We start from the raw sequence: 13,980 nt of genomic DNA, 5'->3' as shown, positions 1-13,980 counted from the left end.
TACTAGAGCTGCAATGATGTACTTAAAAAGCATTACAAAGTCTGTTAGATTAGACGAGAAGTGCTAGTGAAAGTGGTTTTTGCAGAGACTTTAGTAACAGAAAATAGGCACCAAAAAGAGAAAAACTATTTCAGACTTCATAACTGTCTACCTAGAAATCTCCAAGAAAATAAACCGTGTAACTAATGCAGAATTTCAGTGAGTAGCAGGATCCCTATTATAATAACGGGAATTACATGCAGTACCCTGGGGCTTAAACAGATAAGGATTTGTTCTCAGTTAAGATAAATCATCAAGGACTCGGGATCCTTCTTTCTTTGCACTCCATCATCCTTAGTATGTTGCTTCCATCCTCCTCATCATCAGATACTCCTGGGACTCCACTCATCACATCCTAGTTCCAGGCAGAAAGGACAAGAGCAAAGAGCAAAAAGGCACTCCTCCCAGCTAAGTCGATACTCTTTAAGTTTTTCTGGAAACCCAATCAGTGGCTTCTGCCACCCCTAGCTATAACCAAAAAAAAAAAAAAACAAACCCGTTTCCATCCATTCGGTTCCGACTCATAGCAAACCCTAAAGGACAGAGTAGAACTGCCCATAGGGGTTCCAAGGAGCGCCTTGTGGATCTGAACTGCCGACCTTTTAGTTTGCAGCAGTAGCTCTTAACCACTGTACCACCAGGGTTTCCTCGAGCTGTAAAGGAGGCTGGAAGTACAGTCTTCAGGCTGGGCACTTAACAAAAGGGGAGAATGTGGACTGGATAGGCAGCCTGTATTCTACACGTCAGTCGCTAAGTAAGGATTGGCTTTCCCTCAAATCAGCAAAAATGTATCAAAAATGTGATGGAAAGAAATCCCATTCACAGTAGCATCAGAAAACTGTAGAAGCTTTGGGAAGAAACACAGCAAGAAAAAGCACAGAAAGCTATGTGAAACATTACTGAGAGACATAAACTAAGCTGAAAAAATAGACATACAGTTTCTAGATGAAAAAGCTTGATAGATGTCTCTTCTCTACTAACTGTTCTCTAAATGTAATGCAGTCTCCTTTAAGTTTTCAACGTGATATTTGTGGGCTTGCTAAAGTAGTTGTAAAGTGCATCTGAAATTTTCCATATGCCACAAAACTACCACAGCTGGCTGAGAATAGGCAGATAGACCAATGGAACAGAAGAGAGTCCAGAGACTGAGCTATGTGTATGTGGAATTTACTGTACAATAAAAGGAGGATATTCCAAACAGTAGAGAAAGTGTGGACTGTTCTCTGTCTGCATCATCCAGTGTAACAGCTAAAATCCACAGCTTTCTGTTCATAAATTTAGTTCCCTGGGAGCACAACCACGTTTCAGGCACCCAGAAGCCACAGATAGCGAGCCGCTACTGCAGTGGACTGTACAGATGATACAGTATGGCCACCATTGTTCAGTCGGGTAACAGTGCTCTAGACAGCGAGGGGACACCTGGACACCTACTTAGGAAAAAATACTTCGTTTTCCAGTATGAGTTGATAATTTTTGCAAGGTCTTTTCTACGATCGAGCACTTCTCTTACCCAGGGATCCTTTTTGAGAATACTTGATGTACCTTCTGAACACATTCTATATCCAACACAGATGTGAGTTACAGGAATATAATGTATATATGAAGTGCTTTTGTGGCTCTGCTAAGTATGCTATTAAAGGCTTTTCATAACAATTCAGATAATATTTTTAAGTACTTTTACATTGGAATGAATAATACTTCTTGGAGGACTAAATCTGGTTAAATCTGGTTAACTCCTCACGGCTTCTCCAGACACCGGAGCCAAGGCATCAGGCTCAGGTGCACTAGGGAAAGTATTTGTGTGAGCCCCATCTCCTGCCTCCTCAGGAAATTCTGGTAACCACATAGGTCTCTCTGGCTTTGAAAATCAGTTCTTCTTGTTAAGCCAGTGTGTGCCTGGAAGTGACCCCCAACCCGTTTTCTAACATACCACCTAATCTCTAGTGATTTTAGGAAGCCTCAGAGTTCTCAGATCCACAGAACCAGTTCATTTAAGTGTAGCACTGTGGTGGAGATCGTAATTCCAGAAGGGTTTTAGGACACTGCGTTAGGCTTCAGAGGATACTGGAATAATAAGAAAACTTTGTGTAAATATTAAAACCATACCTAGGGGACATGAACTGACTAACTTAAAAAATAAAATCATGTGAGCAGAAAGCTAAAACTTCAAAAAGTACAATAGAAGTTGAACTGTTTCATCACAGACTACAGGAGGTAAAAATGAATGCCTGAGACTCAACTGGTTTTGGTGAACCATAGACCCATGTAATTTATCTAAAATAGTCTATAATCAAATGCTTACATGTGAAGTCAACAAAATGTAGCATTTAATAGTTGGCTTTTTGTTTTGTTTTTTCAATTTTAATTCCCACAGTGTTAGTAAGACCCAAGCAGAAACAAATCATTGTCTTCCCGTTGAGGCAATGTTTTGAGGATTCTGATGATTATGTTGGGCCTAGCTGTTCTGAAGGAGTGCAGTGTTGAGTGACTTTTTCCCCAGAACATTCTTGGAAGATAGGAGTTTTTTAGGAGACTTCCATGTGTCCAAGTACGAGTGCCACATTCCTCAGCCCCTGAGATGTGCCATGAGGGAGCACGGGAGAACTACTCTGTGTACACAACCTGGAACTAATCCTTTATTCTCAAAAGCAGAGTCACTCCAATGGGGGATACCAGTGACTTGAAATAAGGCCTGAGGGTATGGCATGTGTGGCACTGTCCTTAGTCCTCTAAGACACAAGTGTAAGAGACAGTCTTTCCTGGAAGACTCCAGCCCCAGAAGTAGGTGCTTGTTGCTGGATCTAGGTGGAGAGGCCAAGACCTGAGTGCTTAGCATCTCCATCGTGGTGAGGTCCCTTGAGTTCCCGAGTTCTGCCAGAACTCCATATATCACTGGTTTCTTCATATACGTGCATCTTCGCCTCCCAAAAAGACAGAATTAAAAATAGCTAAGGACCTGCTGTAGGTCTTGTTCAGTTCTAGAGGCTATAATACTGCTCCCTGACCTTTAGGAATTCCAAACAAATGGGTACTCAAGAAACTGCATTGACTAACTATTTAAGTATTTATCATTCTAAACTCTAACTGCTTCTTAACAACGGATCTGTTACTCCTTAGGGACATTCCAGCTATATCACACATCTTGACTGGTCCCCAGACAACAAGTACATAATGTCTAACTCGGGAGACTATGAGATACTCTACTGTAAGTATGAATGATGACATGTGGCTCAGAGTTGTCTGTCGGGGGCACTGATGGACTGTTGCAGGGAATCTGAATGGTGCAGAGAATGCCTGCTGGCCCCTGTAACCTGATAAAGCATCTGTTACTTCGAGCTAAGTAATGAGAATCTCCAATGTCGTTCACTTCTCCGAGAAAGTAATGAATGAATTTAATGGTGTAGAACGAAGGCACATATAGCAGTAAGAAATTCCTTGTTGAGACTGATGCAGAATGGTTTCGGACTTAACTTCCCTAGAGGCAAAAAAAAAAAAAAATAGAGGCAAAGAGGGGTATAATGGATGGGCAGTTATGCTTTTAAAAAAACAAATTCAGTGGGAAGCAATCTGTAGTTCTGTAAACGCTGTTAAAAAGTAAACACTTTCTTTTCCTTTTTGAATGTGTCTTAATGTTTTTCAGTGTATGGATTATAATGAGTTGGAATGTAGTTTCCAAACACACTTTCACTGTCACTGTGATTATACTTTCTGTGTTTATCTTTAAAGGGGACATTCCAAGTGGCTGTAAACTGATCAGGAATCGGTCAGATTGTAAGGACATCGATTGGACGACGTACACCTGTGTGCTAGGCTTTCACGTCTTTGGTAAGGACACAACACCTGCTGTGATGAGATGCTTTGTGAGGTTTTTATATAATATTTACTTGCCTGAATTTTTAAATGAAATATATTCTACATGTGTTCTTTAGTGTTACCACTATTAATGCCAGATTCAGAGAAATTAAATGTATTAACAGTGAGCCAATATGGGATTTGTTCCCTCCAGAATCCAACAGACTTTTGGTTCCCAGTTAATATAAAAGATAATTAAAAGGAAAGGAATTTACATAATAGTGCAAATTGCTAATACTGACCCTTCCAATCTTTTCCTCCAAGTGAAAATTGAAGCTTTTAAACTTATAAGGGTGTTTTTTAAATAACAGCTTTATTGAAATATAGTTAACATGCCATAAACGTCATCTGTTTAAAGTATACAGTTCAGTGGTTTTAGTCATTCACAGAGTTGTGCAGCCATCACCACCATCTAGCTTTAGAACATTTCATCACCCCGAAAAGAAACCCTGCACTCTTCAGCAGTCAGTCCTCATTTCTGTCCTGCCCCCAGCACCAGCCAATCTACTGTCTGTCTCTGTGGAGTTGATTATTCTGGACTAAAAAAACATTTCATATAAATGGAATCATAAAATATGTGATCTTTCGTGAGTAGCTTCTTTCATTTAACGAAGTGTTTTCAGGGTTCGTCTATGTCGCAGTATGTATCGGGACTTCATTTGTCCTTAGGGCTGAGTAGTATTCCGTTGTATGGATGTACCGCGTCTTGTTCATCCATTCATCTGCTGAGGGACCTTTAGGTTGTTTTCACCTTCTGGCTATTGTGATAAGTTCTGCAGTGAACACTGGGATACAGGTTTCTGTTTGCATTCCTGCTTTCAGTTCTTTTGGGTATATACCTAGGGGTAGAATTGTGGTATCATATAGTAGTTCTGTGTGTAACTTTTTGAGGAACCACCAAAATTTTTCCACAGTGTCTCTATCGTTTTGTATTTCCACCAGCACTGGGTGAGGGTTCCGATTTCTCCACATCCTCTCCAATACCAGTTATTTTCCCTTTTGTTGTTGTTGCATCATAACCATTCTAGTGGGGGTGAGGTGGTATCTCACTGTGGTTTTGATTTGCATCTCTAATGACATTGAGCATCTTGTCATGTGCTTGGAAACCCTGGTGGCATAGTGGTTAAGAGCTACGTCTGCTAACCAAAAGATTGGCCCTCCTTGGAAACTATATAGGGCAGTTCTGCTCTGTCCTGTAGGGTCGCTCTGAGTCGGAATCGACTTGACAGCAGCGATTTGGTTTTTTTGGTTGGATGTGCTTATTGGGCATTTATATATCCTCTTTCGTGCAATGTCTGTTCAATTCCTTTGCCTATTTTTTGATTGGGTTGTTTTTTCTTTTTAAAGTTGTGGGTATTCTTTATATATTCTGCATATTAAACTCTTACCAGATACATGGTTCTACAAAATCTTCTCCTAATCAGTAAGTTGCCTCTTCAATTTGTTGATAAAGCCCTTTGATGGACAAAAGTATTTAATTTTTATGAGGTCCCACTTATCTATTTTGTCTTTTGCTGCTTGTGCTTTTGGTGTCATGTTTAAGAACCCGTTATTAAAAACTAGGTTCTAAAGCAACACCCCTGTTTTCTTTTCAGAGTTTTATGGTTTTAGTTCTCAGATTTAGGTCCTTGATCCATTTTGAATTAGTTTTTGTATATGGTGTGAGGTATGGATCCAGCTTCATTCTTCTGCATGTGGAAATCCAATTTTCCTGGCACCATTTATTAAAAACTCTTCTTTCCCCTACTGAATGGACTTAGCACCCTTGTCCAGAACCAAATGACCATAGATGTATAGGTTTAATTCTGGAATCTCAATTCTATTCCATTGGTCCATACATCTATCATTATACAATACCAGGCTGTTTTGATTATTGTAGCTTTAGAGTAACATTGCAAAGAATGGGAATTCCAGAACGCTTGATTTTTTTCCCAGGTGGAACCCGTACATAGACTAAGAGGCAGCTATTTGAACAGAACAAGGGGATACACTGTGATTTAAAGTCAGGAAAGGTGTGTTTCAGGGTTGTATCCTTTCACATACTTATTCGTTCTGTATGCTGAATAAATAATTCAAGAGACTGCACTATATGAAGAAGAACATGGCATCAAGATTGGAGGAAGACTCGTTAACAACTTGCGATATGCAAAGGATACAACACTGAAGAGCAAAAAGGACTTAAAGCGCTTACTGAGGAAAATCGAAGACCACAGCCTTTGGTATGGACTTCACCTCAACATAAAGAACAAAAATCCTCACAACTGGACCAAAAAGTAGCATCATAGTAAATGGAACAAATATTGAAATTGTCAAGGATTTCATTTTACTTGGATCTATAATCAACACCCATGGAAACAGAAGTTAAGAAATCAAACAACATATCGCATTGGGCAAAAGACCTCTTTCAAGTGTTAAAAAGCAAAGATGTCACTTTGGGGACTAAAGTGTGCCTGACCCAAGCCATGGTATTTTTGATCACCTCATATGCATGTGAAAGCTGGAAAGTAAATATGGAAGACCAAAGAAAAATTGATGCCTTTGAATTATGGTGCTGGCCTAGAATATTGAATATACCATGGACTGTCAGAAGAACAAACACGTGTCTCAGAAGACATACACCAGGATGTTCCTTGGAAGCAAGGATGGCAAGACTTTGTCTCACATGCTTTGCATGTGTTATCAGGAGATATCAGTCCCTGGAGAAGGACATCATGCTTAGTAAAGTAGAAGATCAGCAAAAAAGAGGAAGACCCTCAGGGAGATGGTTTGACATAGTGGCTACAACGGTAGGTTCAAGCATAATGATTATGAGGATGGCACAGGACCGGGCACTGTTTCATTCTTTTGTACACAGTGTCACTGTGATTCGGAACCAGCTCGACAGCACCTAGCAACAGTGACAACAGTTACATTGATTGAGTTTCTAATGTTGAACCACCCTTGCATTCCTGGGCCCAATCCCACTTGATCCTGGTATGTAATGCTTTTGGAGTTGGTTTGCTTGTATTATTTTGAGGATTTTTACTGCTGAATAATATTGTATGGATTTTTCATATTTTGTTTATCCATTTATCATCAGTTGATATATTTTGGTTTTTATGGCTAATGTTGCTATGAACGCTCGTGCAAGTTTTTGTGTGGACGTGTTTTCATTTTAGGTAGATCACATGGTAACTTCGTTTGACCTCTTGTGGAACTGTCAAACTGTTTTCCAGAGTGGCTGCACCATTTCACATTCCCAGGAGCAATGTATAAGGGTTCCCGTTTTTCCACATCCTTGCCAACACTTGTGATTACCTTTTTTATTATAGACATCCTCGTGGGTGTGAAGTGGTAACTCATTGTGATTTTCATTTCTGTGATAACTAATAATGTTGAGTCCCTGGTTATGGCACACAGTTAACTCAGCTGCTAACCAAAAGGTTGATAGATCGAGTCTACCCAGAGGCACCTCTGAAGAAAGGCCTGGTCATCTACTTCTTAAAAAATCAGCCATTGAAAACCCTGCGGAGCACAGTTCTCCTCTAACACATGGGATCACTAGGAGTCAGGGCCAGCTCCATGACAACTAACAAAAACAGGGATGTTGAGCACCGTTTCATATGTATATTGACCATTTGTTTATCCTCTTTGGAGAAATGCCTATTTGGATCCTTTGCCCATTTTCAAATTGGGTTATTTGTCTTTTTATTATAGAGTTGTAAAAGTTCTTTATATATTCTGGATGCAAGACTCTTTTTGATATATGATTTGCAAATATTTTCTCCCATTCTGTGTCTTTTCACTTTCATGTTGGTATGTCTCTTGTATTTTTGGTCGTATCTAAGAAATCCAAGGTCATGAAAGTTTATTATACTTAGGTTTCTTCTAAGAGTTTTATAGTTTTAGCTCTTACCTTTAGGTCTCTGGTCTGTTTTGAGTGAATTTTTGCAAATGGCATGAGGTAGGGTCCAATTTCATTCTTTTGCCTGTAGATGCCAGGTATCCCAGCACCATTTGTCAAAACATGAAGGTTTTTTTAATCAGTGTTATTTAAAGATAAAATCTGGGAATCATTCGTAATCTGATGTTTTGGACGTTGCTAGAAATCTATCCTCTGTAACAGTTGCCTAAGTTTTCCCAGTCTTTAGGTATCCTCTGAAAAGTTTAGAAGAAAGATGGGAAGTTAATATAATAAAGCCATGGTTGCAAAGAATTAAAAAGAGATGTTATACTCAGTAATTATAATACCAGGTGTGGACTTGGCACCAGTACCTAAAGCAGTACAGTATTTTCCCTTGAATGATATATTCCTGCCGTCTGAAAATTGGGCCATCTCTTCCAGCCTGATCATAGATCTGAACATCTGTGTTCAGATGTGTATTACAGAAATAATCTGTTAAACACATAACTGTTCTAAACACACCTGCTGTAGAGATGGAGAATCCTGATAGGATAGGAAGAAACTGAAAAACAAAGTCATTTTGACTATTCTGGAGTAAAATGAAGCAGTGGCCAAAAAGCTGATAACTTACCTGGTTATTTTAAGCAGGTAGTATTTATTTAGTTGTTAAGAGATGTCAATTAAGAAATATCTTGGCTTGTTTTTAGTAAATTTACCAAAACCATTTTTGTCCTAGAGAAGCATTCAGCCACAGGAGGCCAACATCTCAACTCTTAAATGTCCCATAATTTTGATCTAGCCTAATGCGGCTTTGTGCCAGTTACGTTGAACATGACCACCAGTGCCTCATAATGATTCAGGAGAAGTAAATTTGATATGTCTTAGCTTTGACCGTAAATACCTCCAGGAAAATTCTGTGGGACAGCATGCTACGCTAGCAGATGGCCTGTGTATTTACTTAAGAAGAAGTCTCCATGAGGTTTCCTTTAGAAGGGAGCAGTGAAAGTTTGTGTAGATTTTACACAGCTTACCTAGAGTCTCCTCTGGAGTGTTCTTGCTTTGCTTTGTACTTCACTGTAGAAGCAGCTGATAACTTTCCCTCCAACTGAAACTTCAAAAAGGAAGAGCCTGTTGCTGAAGTGAGTCAAGCTGACACTACATTTATTAGCACCACCTGCTGGTTACTATTAAGTACTCTAGGTCTGGATGTTTTCCGTCTTGAGGCTACTTTGGTTAAATTTTATTATTAGTTAAATTTTAGAATAAAACTCCATCATTTGAATGAAGAACAGTATTGAGTCGCAGAGAAATTTGTAAGAGAAACGTCTGCAACAAAGAGTGTGAATGAACACAGATGAAAGTCAATCATATTCTAAAATCAAACGTATGTAGCGCTGCAGTTATATTTTTCAGGCTAATTTTCTTTCTACACCTCATATTTCCATATCAAAGGTGTCTGGCCAGAAGGATCCGATGGGACAGACATCAACGCACTGGTGCGGTCCCACAACAGGAAGGTCATAGCTGTCGCTGATGACTTTTGCAAAGTTCATCTGTTTCAGTATCCTTGCTCCAAACCAAAGGTAAGCTCATTTGATAGAAGCTAACGTTACAGGACCTTTCGTTTGGGTGATTTGGCAATGGCAAGAAAGTATCTGTGGGATCACTGATTTAACTCTCTGTGATACAGCGGTGTGTAGAGCGAGGTGGGCCACGCCTGAGCATCCAGGCAGGCTTCACTTGTCTTTTCCTTCCTCATTGCGGGTAAGGAGAAGACGGCTGGGAAGGGCCAGCTGGCGATGATTTACTCCTTTTTGCTTGTTGTCCAGTTGTTTTTTATTTTGATATTTTGGCAATTTTAAACGTCTTCTAAGCATATTAAAATATTTTGTTCTACACACGATCAACATAATACTAATAGAACTGTTTGCTAAGTCACCTGTGATCCTGCCAACCTAGTCATCCCCCCACCCCCAAGCCATCCCAGTAGAATAGTTCCTAAGCTCTAACTAGTATACCAAGATGACATTCAGGAAAGACAGACTTGTGGTTGGTTTTTACCCATACAGCCTGTCCAGTCAGGTTGTGTTTCTCCTATGTAAACAGCCAGGAAAGGGAAATTACTGCCGCCTTTATTCCTCAGATTTGAGTACTGTGGCTTTCGTGTGACTTCACCTGCTTCACAAGCTCACTTACCTCCCCTAACTAGTCGCCTCCATTGCTGTAAGCAGGCATGTGAAGAATGAGCTTAATTTTCCTTTGTCTGGCTTATTTCATGTAGGCTCCCAGTCACAAGTACAGCGCCCACAGCAGCCATGTCACCAATGTCAGTTTTACTTATAATGACAGTCACCTGATTTCAACTGGTGGCAAAGACATGAGTATCATTCAGTGGAAACTTGTGGAAAAGTTACCTTTGCCTCAGAATGAGATTGTAGCCGATACTTCTCTAACCAAAGCTCCCGTCGCTTCCATTGAGAGTGCCACACAATCTAATACTCCCACGCCACCTCCGTCCCAGCCCATAAATGAGACAGTAGAAGAAGAAAGTAGAATCAGCAGTTCTCCTACACTTCTGGAGAACAGCCTGGAACAGACTGTGGAGCCGAGCGAAGACCACAGTGAAGGGCAGAGTGAAGGGGGCAGCGAAGACCTCGGGGAGCCTGTCGATGAAGTGGCTCCCCAGGAGACAAGCAAGGAGCAGAGCGAGGCCACGCTTCCTGAGGGCCCACAAGACCACCCACCCCTGTGCTAACACCGTGACTGCAGGGGGCTCGCTCCTTCGGCTGCATGCGTTTTGTGGTGGAGTTCAGAAAACAGGATGAGAAGTCATGGAGGATTGCCTTTGATCGAGATGCTTGGTTTCTGCATTGATTGTTTTCTTCAGTCGTCTTATCCTCAGTCTCCAATGCAGTCTCTCTGAAGGTTCGGTTTGGTGTGCATTGAAAATGAACCAAACTCAACAGTAGGAAAAGACTGAAACCTTAGTTCTGTCTCAGAGATGACTGTGTATGTAAGTGGTATGATGTATATACTGGAAACAAACAGCAGTTGTGTTGATTTAAAATAACCCCCTTGTTATCTGAACGTGTTTTCTTCAGGAACAACCAGAGGCATCACAAACACTGTTACGCATCTACTGGCTCAAACTGTGCTACTTTTTTATTTCTCCTGATGCAGAAAAAGAAACCAGAAAAAAAAAAAAAATGTGCTCTTATTAAGGTATCTATCCTCCAGCCCAAGTGTCTAAAGGAAATTTTTTAATTAAGAAAAACTTCAGTATTGCCATGTGCAATGGTGTTGCCTAATGCCGTTTTCTTACACTACTGGTAGGTAGCCAGATATGCTTGTTAGTCTACTATATAGGTGCTGCTTTTCCAAGCCATAATGAGGAATGGTCCTGTAATTTCTTAGGTGCCAATCTGTTTAAGCCTAAAACTAAGAACGCCTTGGTTTGTTAAAGAGCTTTTAGTGTGTATTAAACCATTGATAACTCAGAAATAACGGATTTCTCCAGGGATCCCCCTCCTGGCCTAAACATTTTCAAATGTTTGGCATTCAAGTAATTGGGAGGGGAAAACCACATGCCTGTAAAACTAAGCTGTAATAACTACCTGGCTAATTTCAGTTTAGCCTTCATCATAATTTGTCCCCTCAATAATAGGAGAAATATAAATACAGGAAGTTTAAATGATTGAATTGGTGCTTGAAATTCATTGGTTTAGTTATAATTTTTATACAGTTTTATTATATTGAGGGATAAGATACTCAACAAACTGCAAATTCTTTTTTATGGAAATGTGATTAACAGTCACGGTGATTTTTTTTTTTTTTTTTTTATAAATTGCATGCTTAACAGACTTGCTATATATAGTAAATTTCTCTCTGGCGGAGTTGCTATAAGCCTTGCTATTCTAATGTGGCTATCCTCTGCTGTTATGGGCAATGCGTATATGATTATGCATTGGAAAGTTTTGTTTTTGTTTTTTTTAAGTTTTGTCAGACAACTTATATTTTTCTTAAGTACGTGTTTCCTACTTTAAAAATAATTACTGACAAATATGCATTTCCTGTTTATACTTCGAATATAAAAACATTTCTGTTTTGATTTACTTTTTACCTTGCTGCATTGTTTTGATATTTTTTTTGGTTGGATCATGTTTAGAAACTTCGGGTGAGTTCAGAAGTCTTAAGTATGCAAGTGTTTACGTGATTGTGCCATTCCGCAGTGCATCAGGACTGTCATTCCCTTCTAGTATCTTCTCAGGAGTAATGCAGATCAGGTATCATCATCATTTGGTAATATACAACTCCAGTGAACTCCCAAGGACATTTATATCACACGCTGTATGTACGGGTGCGGGTATGTGTGAACGTGTGAGGCATTCTGTGTTTATCTCTATATAAGATATGCACCACATTGAAACTATTCAGTGTTTATCTCTGTGTATAGGTGTATGTCCATGTATATCTCTTTCCTTTTGTTTACAACTGTTCAAAAACAAAACCTCAAAGTAGTTCTCTTCAGACGAGGAGATATAGATTCCAAGCAACCCGTCTGTTTTTAGTACGTTGTGAGCATGGTCATCAGAGAGCATTGGTAAGTATCAGGCCTCTGTATTTGCCTGTTAGCAACGGTGATGAACTCATCAAGTCAGCACGTGCTGTTCCCTACAAGAAAAATCCTGTAAGATAAACAAGTTCCAGGAGAAGGACCAGCATTTCTTTAAGTACCTGGGGGATATAGCTCTTCATGATAAAGAGGGAGTTTCTTTGGGGACATCAGTCACCTTTGGGGTTGCCATGTAAAACAATGAGATAATTGTGATACTCTTGGGTGGTAGTTTCAAAAGACACTACTAATATGCAGAAAGCGTTCCAGCTATCTGTTGCTGGCAACTACTGTCTAATGGTCAATTAAATCTGTGATAATGGTTGGAAGTGGGCAGAATTATGAAATTCTAGATGTTTTTAGAAAAACTTGTGAATGAAAATGAATCCAAGTGTTCCATGTGAAGATGTTGAGCCATTTCTATCATGCATTCCTGTCTCATGGCAGAAATTTTTGAAGATTAAACAATAAAATAGTCAAAATGTTTCCTTTGTCTCCCTAAATGTGTCTTAACTCTTCCTTTATAGTGCTGGTTTCCATGACTGTTCACTTACCAGAAACCATGACCGTTCCGAAGGAGACATTTGTTGGTTGACCACTGCCACTGCTATGGATAGAATCATTCTGTTAGTAACAAACTCCATCTCATAATGTTGGGGGAAATCACCTCTGAATTATGCTTCCATTTAATAGGAAAATAGCTTAGTTTTATTTTATTTCATGTCTACACTTTCTCTAATGTTTCACTTTGGATGATCTAGAGTCATGGCAGCGATGGGGTTTTCATTATTGCCTCGTTGATCTTTGGTGACTAGGTGTGCACAGCAGCTCAGACACAATAACCCATGAGAGGTTGCCCTGGGATAGCAATTCCTCTCACTGAATCTGAACCAGAATGGCCCACAGGCACCAGAAAAGCCCGCTAAACAATGTGATGGAAATAAGGAAATCCAGAAGAGGAGCACGTTTGTGGGAATACTGGTGAATTAGATACTGGACACGTCGAGGCATTTGGTGTTAACTTCTAGAAGGAACCAGGTTGTTGTAAAGAGAGTAGGCACACGGACCTGTTTTTAAGACAAAGACGATGGGCTGCAGGGCAGATGTATAGGACTGGATCAAGGAGAGCTGCCATTGGAGGAGCACCTGCTGTGGGCCGAGCCTGCACCCAACACCCTAGCTCCTATTTAGTGATGTGGGGAGTGTCACCCTACAGATGAGGAAATGGCCCGGAAATTTAGTAATTGGCCCATGGTTCTTTAGGTAATGGCCAGGCCAAGGCTTCAGGTTTTATAACTTGGAAGCTTGTGCTGCTTTCATTACACTGGGAGAAAGACAGTTACACTTTAAAAACAGGGAGTGAGGAGGTAAAGTAGAGACTCACAGAGATTTTACAAAGGCAGTCAGGGGAAGCATGAGGGCTTGTGTCAGCCTCAGTCCAGGAGTGGCGGGTACCTGCCTGTGGTGATGCCGCGCACCTGTGTCGCTGTCATGGCCTCAGTGCTACCCCCTGCGGAAGCCAGGTCCTGCTGGGGAAGCCTGTGTTCAGGGGGCCCAGGACTGCAGTCTTCAGGGACCACAGAAAGGTGTCCAG

The 13,980-nt window shown here is 40.3% G+C and overlaps 1 protein-coding gene across 3 annotated transcripts in view; it reads left to right on the top strand.

Moving 5' to 3' along the window:
• The window catches only part of EML4 (EMAP like 4), a 201,343-nt gene extending 188,471 nt beyond the window's left edge, over positions 1 to 12,872 (top strand). For all 3 annotated transcript variants that reach the window (XM_049870526.1, XM_049870524.1, XM_049870525.1), the window contains 4 exons: positions 3,157 to 3,244; positions 3,766 to 3,864; positions 9,227 to 9,357; positions 10,056 to 12,872. In XM_049870526.1, the coding sequence (XP_049726483.1) occupies positions 3,157 to 3,244; positions 3,766 to 3,864; positions 9,227 to 9,357; positions 10,056 to 10,529 (792 nt within the window). In that variant the 3' untranslated portion in view covers positions 10,530 to 12,872. The remainder of the gene's footprint in view (positions 1 to 3,156; positions 3,245 to 3,765; positions 3,865 to 9,226; positions 9,358 to 10,055) is intronic.
• The last annotated feature ends 1,108 nt before the right edge of the window (positions 12,873 to 13,980 follow it).

This window comes from Elephas maximus, chromosome 26 (genome assembly GCF_024166365.1).
Source record: "Elephas maximus indicus isolate mEleMax1 chromosome 26, mEleMax1 primary haplotype, whole genome shotgun sequence".
Classification (NCBI taxonomy): Eukaryota; Metazoa; Chordata; class Mammalia; order Proboscidea; family Elephantidae; genus Elephas; species Elephas maximus.
The sequence above is the reverse complement of the archived record's forward strand: the minus strand, read 5'-3'. Positions and strand labels throughout refer to the sequence as shown.